Below are 17,050 nucleotides of genomic sequence, written 5' to 3' on the forward strand. Positions count from 1 at the left end.
TCTAAAACTTGTTGTAGTGTGTCCTTATCTTAAAAAAAATAATATTTGAACTTTAGACTAAATAACATATGGCCCCATAAGATTGGACTTTCCACCAATTAACCAATTATTATGTTTTTGGGACCAAAATTTATCTCAAAAAATAAGTCTTTTTAGGACCAAATTATTTGTCCCTAAAAGTGCATTTATTAGCGATATTTTAAAAATTCTCTCTAAAAAATTTCTTTTTGACTTTTTGGAACAATCTTTTAATGACTACATTCGCGACAATAGGAATTAGTCTTTAATATTTTTTGCAACAAATATTCACTTTTTAATTTCAATTTACATATAAAATGTGTATAAAAATATTGAAGGTACATAGGTGACTACAAATTCTGTGGCTCGAATGGCTCGAAACACTCAAAACGATATCGTTTTGACAGTTTCGGGCCATTTGAGTTACAAAATTTGTAGCCTCAAACATTTTTCTACATAAAATATACTAAGATTCAAACTATCTGACAATATTTCCAAGCCTTTGTAGACTGTCATTAGAATTACCCAAAAACAAACATCATGTTGCCAAGTATTTTCCCTCATTATTTAGGTATTATTATTGGGAATAAAAAGGACACAATAAAAATAAAAATATTTTAAGAGAGCTCAGCATCCAACTCCATCACTATGTCATGGGGTCCAAAAAAAGAAGCAAGTTGAACTCCTTTGCGTTCAGGAAGTTGATTGATGATTTTTGACTCTTCCTCAGTCAGTGACCAATCAAAAATCTCAAGGTTCTCCTTCATCCTCTCCTTGTTGAAGCTCTTTGCTACTAAGCTCACCCCTTGCTCATACACCCACCTCAGAGAAACCTGTAAATATATAGACTCAATAAAATAATAAATTACAACTTCTAAACTTAAATATTAATCTTAGTCAACATCTAATCTAATCTATTTTCTTTTTCTAAATGTAATGACTTTCTACAAATCATGTTTGCATGTCAGAAGTGGCTTTGGTGCGGGTGTTTATAGAGCATGAATGAGAATTTGATTTTGTTCATACAATACAATATGTTTTTTGATTGGCCCAAAACTGTGAAACCCACAAATTTAGGTGAGATAAGTACACTTTTAGATTTGAAATTCAGAATTTCAAACCAATCAAATAGTGTGTATTGATGTTGTCAACAAATTCATTCTGTGCATCTACCATGGAAATATGGAGGAAAGAGTGGAATTGAAATAAGAAAGTTATTTTACATGTCAGCAAAATAAGTATTTAAGTGATAGGATCTAAAAGTAAAAGTCAAACATTGTATGTGAAAATTATGTTCAATAATTAGTTATTATTTATTTTATTTGTATCGCAAATGAATGATGTGAAAACCTGAGCAGTGGTTTTGCCTCTAGCCTTGGCAATCTCTGAGAGCACATCACAATCCACAATCCTATTGTCTCCCCACATAGTACCATTTGCACCTAAAGGAGAGTATGCAGTGATATGAATCCCCTTTTCTTTGCAGAACTCCCTTAGTTTCTTTTGCTTCCAAAGTGGGTTCATCTCCACCTTTTCAACAACAACAACAACAAAAAAAAAAAAAAAAAAAAAAAAAATCACCACTCATCAATCATCTTATGAAACATGTACTTTATATCTTACTTTAATGTCTTATTTTTTTAATTATAATAATCAATTTCTTACATTTCTGAACGAGTTAAAATGTGATCTTTCTATTAATTTGGTATTTTTTTTTTAAAAAAAAAAATTTGTCTAAATGACCAAAAGTGCAGGGAAGTGTCACGGGACAATTTCTATTAGAATTTAATATCGAACTAATAGAAGGACTATATTGTAATTTGATCGAACATGCACAATATTGACTATTACAATTAAAAAATACGGACTTGTATCATTTTACTCCACACAGTTTTAATTAATTCAATTTTGACTCTTAATTTAAATTTTATATTTAATTTGGTTCAATACGAAACACTGTTTGTGTTTTTGACGAAAAATTATCATTGAATTAATTGAGGTTAAATTATTGAATTGATCAAATTTACAAATTTACTTCTAAAAATATGACACATGCTGCTAATGTGCACATTTATCATAAAAAAAATGCTAATCAATTGGATCAATTTGAGTTCACTTAAAAAATTCAACATAAAGACTAAAGTATAGGGACTAATAATGTAATTTGTCCTAAAAATAAGATATATATATATATATGTGTGTGTGTGTGTGTGTGTGTGTGTGTGTTTGTGTGTGTGTGAGATATGCATGTAAAAATTGGACAAGTTTTTCTAAAGCAACTGACTTGATTGACCGCTGGAGGGATTTTGGCAATTGCAAGGACTTCCTCAAGTTTCTTGGAAGAGAAATTGCTTACTCCAATGGCCTTAGTGAGGCCAAGATTCAGACACTCTTCCATGCCTTCCCACACAGACTTCATATCAAGGGGCACTATGTACTCTCTCGGAACTGGGGCTTGGCTTACATCTTGGGTCAAGGTCAGTGGCCAATGTATTATATACAGATCAACATAGTCCAACTGAAGGGTCCTGCACAAAATATCACAAACAAACTCCCTAAGAAAACAAAAGTTTAAATTATGCATTTAAATGCACTTTTGCATTTATCTCCCGATATTATTAAAGTTGTGTGGTCCTAGAGGTTTGGTAGAAAATTTGATAAATCATTTGGGGTCTCTAACATAACCCTTATTAATACACTCGGTGGATTGGAAATATTTGTTGATTCAACATGTGTATTAGTTCATATTTAATTCACAATTAATACATTCACTTTAGTTGTTATAAATTTTTTTGATTTTAAAAATATTCATGATGATTTAGTAAAATAATAAATCGAATAATTAACACAAATATTAGAAATAAAATTTACTGGCAATATGATATAGGCAGGAATTGAGAATAATAAAATAGAATTGAAAATAATAATCTATGAGAGTTTTATAGTCATATTGTCATTGTGCTAAAATTATTTTTCTTCCTTCCATGAAAGTAAAATCGGGGTGAAACAATTTCATGATAAAATATAATTTGCTCACAACATTCTTTTTGCAGTATTCATGACTACCAAAAGACTTTAATCAAGTTACAAAATAAAATCGCTCAAAATATAATATAAAAATAGAGAAATTTTCATGAAACACTAGTAAAATAAGATGACAAAGTAGTGGAAAGAAGGAATAATGAGGGAAAAGAATATGGGAAATTTCATTTTCAAACACCTACTTGTCTCCCTATACACATTTAATAAGTATTTATTTTAATGACAGTTATACCTTAAAATATAATGACCATAATGGATATCAAAACTCCAGCCAATCCATCTCCTCTCTTCTCTTTCTTTCTACATTCATTGTTCACTAGTAAGTTCTCTTCTGCAAATGATTTTTTTACTTTTTTATTTTCTATAAGCATCGTTATGTGTTTATTATCACCTAGTCGTTGGAGAAAATGTCTCAATTAGAAAAACCATTTTGTTTTTCTGCTGTAATTTATCTGGAGGTATTTAGTTGACTAGAGAAAGTACGTTTCAGAGCTTCAATAACTTGTTTGTTTGTTACTTGAATAAATGGGGTTTGATAGACCTATGTGTGTACCTTGTTTGAAAATGCCTATATGAATTTTGTTGTGCCCCAAAAGTTAACTTACTGGGTTTATTATGAATCACGAGTTTAGAAGTGATAGCATGTTCACCGACCACTTTTCTACAAAATCTTTTTATGCGGAAAATGCTTTTGTGGGAGGTAATCTGCTTTAGTTTAGCCGGTTTTCGGTGATTGTGTGGGTGTGTGTTTGGATGGAAAGTGTGTGTACAATATTTAAGTTATAGGATTATAATTGGAATATGTGATGTGTGGAATAAGACAAATAATATATAATCAAATTCATAAGTGTGTGTACTGAAAAATGATATACACTGAGATATATGAGTGTGTGGAAATAAAATTTCTCATAAAATATGAAATAATTATTGTAAATGTTTTTCTCAACAAACTGACAAGAGATAAGGCAATAGTGTGAATTTGAAAGAGTTTATTACTTCATTTATTACGTATTAAATCACAAAATTACATAATTGATTTATGAATAATGCTATATATACTAATTAGTGTATTAATTAATATACAAATTGATTATGTGGCATAATATAATTTAAGAAGTTTTTAGTATTTGTAATTTGTATAATGAGTGGGGTCAATAATAATGTCATAACGAGTATTGGTAGACTAATTGGTGCATATAGCACCACCATTGATTTATAATAAAACTACATTAATGATGATTTAAGATGTTTTGAAATAAAGCCTCATAAGTTTTGTTTGATTGGTAAGATTGATAGGGAGAAGATTAATAATTTATGAAATTAGTGTCTGATTATTTATTCAACTAAATTAGTAAAATAAATAATTTTTTCATGTCTATGTTTATTTTGCAATGAATTTGGAAATATGTAATCTCAATTATAAATTTTCATCATCACTAAGAGAAAAGTTAAGTGCATATAAATGGTTCACAAAATTAATCACAGACAATATATAAAAAGTGAGATCCACATGTGTGGAACCTATCATTTGTGTCTGGTGTGTACTTAATTTTGTGAACCACTATTGTGTTTATAGCAAAGCTCCGACACTAATTTTAGGGCTGATTTGGCATAGACTATATAATCCATCTTTTTATCTTTTTATCTTTTTTTCATCACATCACCTCTCTACTTTTCTGCACATCTTTTCGTAAAAAGATAAAAAGTGTACTTTTTTAGGACACCCCAAACCTAGTAGTGTTATTAATATGGTAAACAAACTTTAACGGAACCAATTAAATATCTAACAAAATAATAATAATAATTTGGAATTTTTGTTAAATTAGCATTTTTTTTAAAAGGGCAAAGCTTTGTTTTAATTCAAATATGAATTTGAGAAACATGTGAGGGTCACCATGAATTTTATTTTGATAATTTAAATTGTTCATTTTGTATGACCTTCAATATATATTATTCATGAAAAAAATTAGGTCAATTTGTAACCTTATCATTTCATTGTGTTTGTCTCCTTAAAAAATAATGAAAAGTATGTTTTTTAAAATAGACATTTATATATTTGGAGACAAACACAATAAAATCAAAATGTTATAATTATAAGATCGACTTAATTTCTTTCATAGGTGATATACACAGAATGCTCTACAAAATGAATAGTTCGCATTATTGAAATAGGACTCGTGATAAACCTCACTAATCCCTCAAATTCTCTAAAATTTAGATTAGAACTTGAGAGAAACTCAACCTTTTTGAAAAATCAAAATTGGGCGACAAAACTTTAAAAGTGAATTGTGTCTTTTATATAATATATATATAATTATATTAAAAAAATTTCTTTTTTTTGGGTAATGCTACAATACACATCTCTTCTAAAAATGGGTATATCATATACAAGTTATGACACTTTGTGACGTTAATATCACAAAGTGGTCATAACCAAATCATTTTTTATCATAATTTAAAATATCACAACCAAACACTTTGAGACATATTTTTGGTCATAATCAAAATTACCATCACAATATATCATAACTAATATCACAATATGCTATAATTAATGGTCATAACAAAATACTATTTGAGGCGTAATCAAAGATTTATTGAGTCATAACTAAAATAAAAATCACAACAAGTCATAATTAAATAATAACTAATGCTACAATAAATAATAACAAAATCAAAATTAGAAACAATTTCACAATAAATTGTAATCAAAATCACCAAAATCATAATTGGGCATATGATTCCCACTTTTTTCAAGATGTGTATTATAGAATTTTCCTTTCTAAAATAAAAATATGAGTTTTGTGTCAAATTAGTGGAGTGCAGCCATGACTTGAATCATGAGCGCTAATTTAACAATTAATAATTGATAAAAAAAAATAAATAAACAAAAAAATTACTCGAGGCTGGTTTTGATGCCGGAGACGACTTTGTCACGGTGGGCAAAGCTGCACCATAGCTTGGTGGTGATGTGAAGCTCATCGCGAGACTTGACGAGGCCGAGACGAAGAGCTTCAGCGACAGCCTCGCCTAGTGGCTGCTCTGAACCATAAATGAAGGCGGTGTCGAAGTGGCGGTAACCCACTCTGATGGCTTCAAGAATGGCAGATGTGGTGGCTTCTGGACCAACAGGAGGGTAACAACCAGTTCCCATTCCGATCACCGGCATCTTCTTGCCTGAAGATCCCAAAGTTATCTCAGGAATAACTGCCATTTTTCAATTTTATTTTGAGTCAACCGTTTGTTTGGTTGTTTCAAAAGAATAATAGAGTATGTATAGTATGTATGCCAAGATCCTTTGATCTCCTATTAGCTTTACACACTTGTATATATATAATTTTATGAGTTCTGCCGCTGACCTTTGGAAAAGCCTGGATCCCGGAATTAGAGTCTTAAAATTTACTTAGAATAAATGTGTGGTGGAGATAGATGAATATTGCTGTAGACCTTTCACCAAGTGTTGATGAAGGATGAACGACTCGTTTGGTAAGTCAATTTAGGACTATTTACAGCCAAATCTCGTTAATTATTAATGAACATTAGTTTACTCTCTTTATCAGTTTACTCTCTTCATCTTTGAATTCGTTTTACAGGCCCTCACTAAAAATGATGTATTTATATTATTTTTATAATTGAGAGGATTAATATGTACATATTTATAGATGAATGGAATAAAATGATATTTAGTATAAGGAGTCTTATTGTCAATAATGATGTTTATTTAGTTTATTTAAATAAATAGTCAATTAATGATGTTTGGTTATAATTTTATATTATAATTTATTTGAATTTTTTAATTTATTTGATCATAAAAAGAATGGTAAATTACAAACACACCCTTGAGATTTACTGAAATTGCAAATTATCCTCTGTGGTTCTAGAAATTACATTATGCCCCCTAAGGTTTCTAATTTCATAACAAATGTCATTTTATTAATAAATCAAGTTAATTAACAGTTTTTAATAATATTAAAATTTTATTTCAATTAATAATTCAGATAATTTTATTATTGTATAGGTGAACAGTTAGAAATTTCACTTTTTCAATTAATTTTGTTAAATAAAAAATTCTGACAGGGAGACATTTGTAATTTTCTAAACCACAGGAGGCAATTCGTATTTTAAGCAAATATCAGGGAGTGTATTTATAATTTACCCTAAAAAGAAAGGTTTTCTATAATTACAATTTGTAATTTTTTTTGTTTGTAAATTGTTTTTGGATCCCTTAAATACATAGGAACGGAAGATAAATGAGCTTTATTTCTGTAGTCTGAATTATTATGACTTTTGAGGATATTTTAGATGGAGCAAATTATAATAGTAATTCCTATATTTTGATTATTGTGTCATTTTGGTCTTTATAATTTCAATTGATTCGATTTTGATCATAAATTTATAATTTTGTCCCAATTTAGTCCAATTGAATATAATCGTTGGTATTTTTTTTAATAGAAATGTATACATAAGTGGCATATGTCATAATTTTAAGGGTAAAATCATAAGTTTGCTCAACTCATTGAATTAACCTCAATTAATTCGGTGACAATTTTTCATCAAAAACATCAATGATATTACCAATTGGATCAAATTGACACAAAATCTAAAATTAAGGGTCAAAATTGAGCCAATTAAAAGTGTAAAGACCAAAATGACACAAGAGACATAATGTAAAAACTATTGATGTAATTTACCTTTTTAGGTAATTGCATAGACAAAAGAGTTATTACGTAACAACTTATTTAAACAAATAGATTTCACATCTTTTTTTTTCTCCAAATATTATAAAAAGTTACACTAAATAGATTTATAACTTATTTCAATCTTTTCAAGCTAATAATCTGGAAAACTAACTTATAAGTGATGTTAAACGGGGCCAAAATAATGTCAAGAATGTTAAAACTTTAATATATGGTAAATTTACTTTGTACCCTCACTACAGGAAAAAAGGGATTTGATGGCGTTTTTTTAATGACGTTTTTTTAAACGTCACTTTTATTAACAATTAACGGCGTTTTTTAAACGTCGCTTATTCCTTTAATCAAAACGACACCGTTTTATAATAGGAGGCGTTATCCGTTAGCCTCACGCGCCTCTGCCTTCCTCTGTTTTGAAACCCTTATTTTGAATCTGAGATGTTATACGCACATCTCTCTCTCTCTCTCTCTCTCAGAGCCCATTTTGAAGCTGAGAATGATTGTTAAAGGCTTTTGTAAACCCTTATTTTGAATCCTCACACCTTCAAATCACGCCTCTCTCTTGCTCACCCCCAATTGCTTCTAAACCCTTGAGAGCGATTTCGATTCAGAGCGATTTTCTTTGAGATTCAGATTCATACAGGTTCATCTTTGAGATTCAGAGTGATTTCGATTTCATCTTAGAGCGATTTTGATTTTGAAGATCTCTCTCTCGATTTCAAAGCTCCACCGTCTCTCTCTCTCTCTAGATCTGATTTCATCTTTGGTTGTGCTTGATTTCTCAGAGATTCATCTGTGAGATTCAGAGATTCAGATCGGTCTCAGAGATCTCAGAGTGATTTCGATTTTGAAGTTGTCTCTCTCGATTTCGAAGCTCCACCGCGACCACCATCTGCACCGTCACCACCATTTGCACCAGCGAGGTATTGCTTTCTCTCTCTGTCTCTCTCTCTCTCTCTCTCTCTCAAGCTCTTCCTTCCCGTCTCTCTCAATTTGGTTATTGAAATTTTAAGCAAGAAACTACAAGTTTAATCAGGATTTGTGAAATGAAATGAATGTGCTCTAAGTATATTCTTGATGGTGAGTTGGTGACTGGAGGAGGAAACTTATGGTCCATTTCTAAGATGTTTTTAATCGACATGGAGAAGGTACAAGAATTTGTATATTTCTGTGAAGCTATCTATGAGGGGAATCCGAATTCACTATTAAGAATAGCTTACTATGAGATGATGCTTTGGATTAGAGTTAATAATGAAGATAAAATAACAGAGCTCTGTGATTATATTGCAACTAATGATGATGGTGACAAACCCAACTTTAAAGGTTTGTAATTTAGCAGATCTGTTTTATTGTTGTTTAGCTTGTTTAATAAGATCTTTTGTTATATTTTTTCACAACACTGTATTGAAGGTCACCAGCAAAAGCTGGGTTCGGCTAGAACAGGTTTGTCGTTGATTTATTTCTTTCTCTATTTTCTGAAATAGTTTCTATGTGTTGATTTATTTCTTTCTCTATTTTCGGAAATAGTTTCTATGTGTGAAATGGTTTTGAAATGATTTATTTTAGTTCTGAAATGTTTTGATTTTTGTAACATCTGTTCGTTGATTGAAATGAGTTTCTAAAATAGTTTCTATTTTCTAGAATGGGTTTTTGAAATAATTTTATATTTTCCGAATCTAAAACGGATTTTTGAAATGGTTTCCATGATCATTTCGTTTTTGACAAGAGCCGTGCCAGAGATGGAGATGTTAGAAAGGAAAGAAAAGCATGTATTCCTATCAACCTGGGCTCCTCTGCGTGCCTCTTTCATATATATATTTTTTCTTGGATCAAAGCAGATCAACATGGTTGAAACCAGATGAAATTCAACATACTGTTAGCTCTATTTGGTAATTTATTCTTTTTTTTTATTTTTAATTCTCTTCTTTTTATTTTTGTTGACCTCCAAAATCCATATCCACAAATTATGCAAGTACTTGCTTCGTTGGCTACTCTTGATTGCTGTAGGTAAAATTGTGGGATTGGTCAAGCAACCAACCATTACGTGTTGCATCTAATAATCCAATAGCTGTATTTGATTTCTTTGAGATTATTCTTTTATTTTTGCTCTGAATCTTATTGTTCAAGCTGACTCCAAAATTAAAATTTTGTGGAGACAATTGGGGATTTTTTTTGATAATATAGGTTGAGCTGATTACCTGAAATAGATTTCAATGGAACCTTTGTGATAATCTAGATTCTCAAATAGATTTCAATGGAACCTTTGTGATAATCTGGATTTCAATAGCTTAAATATTTAGGGCTACAGGTTGTCATAATCTCTTATTATGTCAATCTTTGTGATATTCTTGCTTGCTTCTTATTTTACCTTAAATGTCCTTTTTCTTTTGGAATGTAAATCATTCATGATTCTAAATTCTCATTCATGCTTCTGCTAAATATATTTGAATTTGCTTTCTTAAAATTAATGCAGAGATTAGAACATGGACACATATCTTCTATCAATATGGATACTGTAAGAGGGATGGCAGAAACGTTTTCAATGCACCCAGATGAACATGTGACTTGGCTGGTTGAATGCTGCAAGTTTTCAGAGCTGTCAAATACATTTTTCCTCTTGGTTTTGTTGCAGTCATTCATGACCTCTAATATTGGTACACTTCTCTCTCTCTCTCTCTCTCTCTCTCTCTCTCTCTCTCTCTCTCTCTCTCTCTTGTGTGTGTGTTGGCAAGTGCTGCCTAATAATAGTTCTGCTTATGTTCAAAGACATCTTCCCACTTCGTTTTGTTGCAGTTATTTATATTGTTTTTGTATTAAAAGGTTCTTGTGTTTTCTATACTGTTAGTGAAGTGATATATGCGGGAATACTGTATTTAGCTGCTGACGGGAAATTCATGCTTTTTGCAATTGCTATGCTTTTTTTTGCTTCATCAATTATCTTTTAGCATTTTATCATGCTTATCTATTTCTATTGCATTTGCATTGAGATTACAAAGTTGCTGATGCTGATCTTTTCTTTTTTCCTTGTCAGACATTGGTCAATTTAATGCATTGTATGATGCTTGCTATCCAGTTCTGAAAACTGAGTGGAATGTGTTAAAGTCTGTGGGAGATGTATCTGCAAAAGAGGTACATGAGTGAAGACCATTGATTGTTTGGTCATGTATCTTTGTACTAGATTTGATATTTTATTATTTGTGTTTCCTACTTCTTATGATTATATATCTTTTTTGTTGAGTTGCATTTTATCTGCTATATAATGTACAGTCCAATGCAGGAATACTGGATGGGGACTGTAAAGGATTTCTGGATCAGCTGTTTGAGACCAACTTCAAGACTAATTTTAGGCAACTGAATGCTAAGATACTAATATGTGTGTTTTGGAGGTTACTTGGGGGGTTTATTTCAACAATGCCTGCAGATGCCTCATTGGTTGGTGATGCCTGTTATTTATTTGTATATCCGTTTTCTCTTTTCCAAGTAGAAGACTGCCCCATAATTAGTAGCTGGGCTAAGTTTTATCCATCGAATTGCTGAATGTGAGCTTGTTTTCTTCCAGGATGATAATAGGAAGTGGGTATGCACACTTCAGGATCTATTTGTTTTCTTTGTTGCATGTCAGTCAAATAATGTTTTCCAGAAGCATCTTCACTTCCTAGTTACCAAATGCAAGATCTCTCATGTCCGATTTTTGTCGAAGCATTTCACTGAAGAAGGTTTTGATCATGACATCCTCTTCAATTATTTGTTTTGTCGCATTTGTTTTGTTTTGTTTCTTTTGTTATAAGCAACACTTTTGGCAATTGTTAATTTCATATATCTTGTATTTAGTTTTTAATAAACATACTTGGTATTCTGTTTTAATCTTTTATTTGAGTGCTAGAAACTAATGAAAGCTTTCAAGTTTGTAATTATTTAGGCAAATTTGTTTGCTTTTGTTTTATTGGATATAAGGACTAGATAGGAACTGTATTGTGTAGGCTGCATTTGAACCCATGGTGAAATTTCTAAATGAGGAATCGCAAAGATTATATTGGTTCCATGTCAGGACATGATTAGCCGATCCAAAGAGTGAAATGGGTGGGGCTAAACGTTGTAGTTTTTAATTTGTGGAACTTACCTAAAATTTTTGAAAACAAAAGCTGTTGGAAGGTTAACCTTAAAAAATGCATTTCCATAATGGGCATAGTATAGCGCATATAATATATATATATATATATATATGTATATGTATCTCTACTTGGGATGTGAATTGCCCTTGTAGTTATTTTCAGTTGATGTCTGTCTAGCAATTCAATTATAAGCTTTCATCAAAACTTTTATGGAAATTCCTTTTCCTGCTTGGTTAGCTGGCATTTTTGATTATATATAGCATTCATTTTTTCATTGTGGCACTTTCCATTTTGCAGGTGTTTCTGTTGCTGTTAGTAATGGGCGCCCATGTGGCATGACCATTTGTATTTGAATTTGAATCTTATCCAAATAGGTTTTGAAATTGAATTCAAACCTATTTAGGATAACCACTCTGGATATAGATATTATCTCCATTAACTAATATGGATAGATAATAATAAAATATTATATATCTGATATATGGGTTATGGGTAATTATGAGAGAAACAACGTATGATCGGAGTTTTACCCATATACTGTCTCTCTCCCAAAGAACAACGATCAAGTCATTTGCACTGTGATTTGTGTGGGTGATATTCAATCTGTGATATCACTTCACTGCTGGGTTGGTTTATCAGACTCTGGAAGCACGTGATGTACCCACGAGGTTCTATCATCTAAAGGTATGATCAAAATATTTTTCCGCTGCATGTTTTGCGTTTTGATTTACAGTTGCTGTTCAAGTTGACAGTCTTCATTCTTTTGCTTTTCTTTGTTCTCAGTTAGATGAGAGCTTACATTTTCAACTTGTTGCTGAATTTCCTTCACTTCTAGTTCCGCTGTCCAGTGATAACCAGGTTCCAAAGCAATTTCTTTACTCTATCTGTGATCTTGGCAGTCCTATTGAGATCCTTTGGCAATTTCTCCTCTACTTCTAGCTGCTTCTTTTGCAGGAGATTGCAGGTATACTCTTTTTTCACTATGTAAAATCTCGTATGTGAACTCTTGATGCTGCTTTTCTCCTCCTTTCCAAGGTATATATAGGTAGTGCATTGTGGGCCAGGGCCAAAATTATGATTGTTCCAATGGCTTAGTGTACTTAGCCAATGATTTGGCAGGGCCTACTAGGGAGACACTGGGACTATGCCCAGATCTTCCTACCATCGATAGGTGGAGGCCAAATCCGTGCCATCACTGATAAACTGTTTGCCACTCTGTTTCGTTCTTACTCATACACTTTTTGTTTGTCTAATTTTTATTGTTCGTTTGTATCTTGGGCAATTTCCAACACATTGTCTGCAGAGCCTGCTTTCATTCCGCAAATTCTCAGCATGGATTAACCCAATGAGGTATTTTCTCCCCATTTTTTGGCATTAGGATAAGTTGTGCTTGAGGTTCCTTTTTTGCATCTACTCTTCAATGTTCATCTTCATTAGTGGTCAGATGTTGACAATTATGTTCCTTCGAGTGTGGTTGTCGCTCATACACATGTATTTGATGTTTTGTAGTGGTGCTCTCCTCTTCGGCGGTGGTATTTATACTCTGTTGGACCGGCTTTTCCCAGTGACAATGGTTTGACGACGCAAGAATGGAAAACATGCAAGTGTCCCTAATTATTACTCTGTATCTGCTTCTCATTGCTTAAGGAACTTGAAATTCATAGACTCTTTGCTATAAATACTAAAAAGACAAACCATGCCAGTAATAAAATACTACAGAGACAAACCATGCGGAGGAGAAACTATAACAAACTTGGGTCAGATTGGCCTGAAGAGACAAACCATGACTCACAATGGATTAAGATCTTTGAACAAGTTGGACATGCTACAAATGAAAAAGAACGCGAAAGCAATCGCATGCATGCCAGTAATAAAAATGGTCCCAACACTGAGAATGATAGACCATCAAGCGCCATTATATATGGAAGTGGGATGAACATTGTTTTTGTGGGAGCTGAGGTGGGTCCATGGAGCAAAACTAGAGGGCTTGGTGATGTTCTTGGGGGATTGCCACCAGCCATGGCGGTAAGCATCTGTCTCCAGCTCTATTTTTTTTTTTATTTACTATACTTGTTTATTTGCTACTATAGTTGAATCACCTTCTTGGTTAGTTTTGTGGTAAATTGGTAAAACATTTAGGATGATGAATTTTTAACTGATCTAATTTCTATGCCAAATCATCATCTAGGGCAATGGGCATCGTGTTATGACAGTTTCCCCACGTTACGACCAGTACAAAGATGCATGGGATACTCATTGACCAAGGTTGTTCACTTAAAATTTTTCTTTCTTTTCCTTTTTTTATTTTTATTTCCCCTTTTCTGGGTGGAAAGAACATATCTACTCTTGTATATGTCTTAGTGATAATCTTTTCTAATTTTATTTCTGGTTCTAATGCTAAGAAGTGTCCTGGTACAGGCAAATAAGAAAGATGTGGTTGGTCTGCAGGAACAGGTAATGTCAAATTCTTATAGTACTTCACTTCTAGGATTTGTCAATGGATTCTTGGTATGGGAACTGACTAACCTGTAGGGCCTTCAGGTTTTTGTTAGAAAAGTTATTGAGCTTCATGACAAGTACATGGTGTACGTAAATAACTGTTTTATGAACCATACTCTTTTCCACAAGGTTTGTATTAAACAATTGCTGCATAGTCGTGGTTTCCTTCATATTATTCATGTATTAAAATCTCATTTGTTTTACTTAGGCACTCAAAGAGGCTTTTGAAGTCTTCTGTAACAAAGGTGTTGGTGGAAGCTCGAGTGCAGAACTACTAGCCACATTTTGTGATAATATTCTTAAGAAAGGTGGGAGTGAGAAATTGAGTGATGAAGCCATTGAGGAAACACTTGAGAAGGTATGATTCTATCTTTCATAGCATTTGCTTTGACTTATTGTTGAGAATGAGATACAAATAGTTACAATTGGATTTCTTTTTATTCTACAGGTAGTAAAGCTCCTTGCGTATATTAGTGATAAGGATCTGTTCGCTGAATTCTACCGGTAATTTTATTTAATTTTTTGTTGGTTTTCAAGTGATTACAGAATATTGTGATTGGATGATTCATAGATACTTATTTTTTGTTGCAATGACTGGCAGAAAAAAGCTTGCTCGACGCTTACTTTTTGACAAGAGTGCCAATGATGAGCATGAGAGAAGTATCCTGACAAAGCTGAAGCAGCAGTGTGGTGGTCAGTTCACATCAAAGATGGAAGGAATGGTGAGTTGTCTACAACCTGTATTAATTTGCAAGCCATGCTTTAATGTAGTTTTGGGATACTGGTAGAAATAATTGTTTTCATGCTTTGCTGTTTTCCAGGTCACAGATTTGACTTTGGCAAGGGAAAATCAAACTAACTTTGAAGAGTACCTCCAAACCAATCCAGATGGAAGTCCTGGGATTGACCTGACTGTTACTGTCCTAACTAATGGCTTTTGGCCTAGTTACAAGTCTTTTGACCTGAACCTCCCAGCAGAAATGGTAATGCTTGTAGATTTTTATTCGCACATACATTGAAATTTTGAAATTGTTTCTTTTAATGTGAATTTATGTCATATGCTGTGTTGCTGAACATTCCCACTGACGTCATTCTATTTATTCACTTCTGCTCTAGGTTAAGTGTGTGGAGGTTTTCAGAGAATTCTATCAAACAAAAACAAAACACAGAAAACTTACATGGATTTATTCATTGGGTACTTGTAACCTCAATGGAAAATTTGAACCCAAAACTATGGAGCTCATTGTGACAACCTACCAGGTATTTTGTTGAAGAAACTTATTTTAATCTAATGCATGGATTTATGATTCTTAACGCAAAGGTTTGAGCTTTAGCATTTCATCAATACAGGCTTCTGTGCTGCTGCTTTTTAATGCCTCAGACAGATTGGGTTATCAGGAAATCATGACTCAATTAAACTTGACAGATGATGATGTTGTTAGGTTGCTCCATTCTCTTTCATGTGCAAAGTATAAGATTCTTAACAAAGAACCAAACAACAAAACAATCTCTCCAACGGATCCATATTAGTGTGCTTTCTATTCCTTTTTAATTTTTTTGGGGAAATTACACTTCTTGGCCATTTTGATTTTAATTGATGTATTTAAAATCTGAATTGTTTCTATTCTTAAGTATGCAATGCATTGTTTTTTATTTTTAATTTTGTTTTCAAGCTTAGTTTATTTATTATTTTAATAAACATCAATTATTAGTTCTTGATAATTGTTTGACAGGTATTTTTTTTGTTCAACCATATTAAATTAGCACAATTTAAGAATTAAAAAAAAAGGCTGTGGCGGCGTTTAAAAAACGTTACTATATCCCACTCTAATGGCTAGATTTTAAAATGTATAAATGTCTATGATGGCATTTTCAAAAACGTCGCTAAATGTCTATAGTGACGTCATAATACAACTAGGTAGGACATTTGGCAGCGTTTCCTATACTAATATAACGACGTTTTTCAAACGCCATAAAGTTATAGCAACGGCCGCGTCGTCGGCGTTTGGTATTAAATGTCACAAAAAGAATTAGCGACGTTTTTAGTGCTTTTAGCGGCGTTTAAAAAACGCCGCTAAAAGTGAATTTTCCAGCAGTGCCTTTTACATCCAATCTCCTTTCCTTTAAATTTTTAATTGTCTCGGTTGATCTTCTAAACTTTGAATCAAATTGAAATCGCGTCCATTTGCGTAATACCACTTAAAGCTAACGAAAAACAACTATGTGACAATATTAATTACACATCGCATCCTGCAATTTTTTTTTTTTTTCCAATATCAAAACCTCACTTCAACCCTTAGCATAAGTATACTCTTACCAAAATTTTACTTTGATCTCTCCATCAATTTTCAAAACAAAGTTATAAAATTGGGTCCAGTTATAACTTGATTAGAAGTTTAGGGAGTTAAACTAGAACAATTAGAAAGTCAAGGAATAAATTGGAATAATGTGCAAATTACAGGAGTGCAGAGTGAAATTTATTCAAATTTATATATTCACATATATTTTCATACACTATTACACATTTTATACATATATTAACAATAATCACTATCATTGAGGGGTGATTAGCATTTCTCAATATATATTTGTATGTGTGCACACATGACAGATGTCACGAATTAGACGCTTGTCATCCTCTCGAGAAGTCAATTCCATGAGTGGTATTGCTTAATCCCATGCATT

General features: G+C 32.2%; 3 protein-coding genes and 1 long non-coding RNA gene across 4 annotated transcripts; 3 read left to right on the forward strand and 1 right to left on the reverse strand.

Annotated features, from left to right (window-relative positions):
* Positions 1-497: 497 nt before the first annotated feature.
* Positions 498-6,694, reverse strand: LOC145801888 (D-galacturonate reductase-like). Its single transcript, XM_082893682.1, has 4 exons — positions 5,961-6,694; positions 2,303-2,546; positions 1,369-1,548; positions 498-851 (listed from the first exon to the last, which is right to left on the reverse strand). The coding sequence occupies exons 1-4, from the start codon at positions 6,272-6,274 to the stop codon at positions 636-638; spliced, it is 954 nt and encodes a 317-aa protein (XP_082749808.1). The 5' UTR covers positions 6,275-6,694; the 3' UTR covers positions 498-635.
* Positions 6,695-8,233: 1,539 nt separating this feature from the next.
* LOC145803089 (uncharacterized) lies at positions 8,234-12,730 on the forward strand. The gene is made up of 3 exons (XR_014345191.1): positions 8,234-8,397; positions 8,540-8,677; positions 12,650-12,730. It is a non-coding gene; the product is annotated as an uncharacterized LOC145803089 (long non-coding RNA).
* LOC145803248 (uncharacterized protein At3g06530-like) lies at positions 8,894-11,541 on the forward strand. The gene is made up of 8 exons (XM_082896542.1): positions 8,894-9,077; positions 9,165-9,197; positions 9,396-9,523; positions 9,762-9,824; positions 10,228-10,408; positions 10,786-10,883; positions 11,022-11,186; positions 11,314-11,541. The coding sequence occupies exons 1-8, from the start codon at positions 8,894-8,896 to the stop codon at positions 11,539-11,541; spliced, it is 1,080 nt and encodes a 359-aa protein (XP_082752668.1).
* A 1,680-nt stretch (positions 12,731-14,410) lies between the features above and the next one.
* On the forward strand, positions 14,411-16,064 carry LOC114321060 (cullin-1-like). The gene is made up of 7 exons (XM_082896457.1): positions 14,411-14,494; positions 14,574-14,723; positions 14,814-14,869; positions 14,967-15,087; positions 15,187-15,348; positions 15,482-15,625; positions 15,716-16,064. The coding sequence occupies exons 1-7, from the start codon at positions 14,447-14,449 to the stop codon at positions 15,893-15,895; spliced, it is 861 nt and encodes a 286-aa protein (XP_082752583.1). The 5' UTR covers positions 14,411-14,446; the 3' UTR covers positions 15,896-16,064.
* Positions 16,065-17,050: the final 986 nt, after the last annotated feature.

This window comes from Camellia sinensis, chromosome 11, assembly GCF_055761805.1.
Source record: "Camellia sinensis isolate YWXY chromosome 11, ASM5576180v1, whole genome shotgun sequence".
Taxonomy (NCBI): domain Eukaryota; kingdom Viridiplantae; phylum Streptophyta; class Magnoliopsida; order Ericales; family Theaceae; genus Camellia; species Camellia sinensis.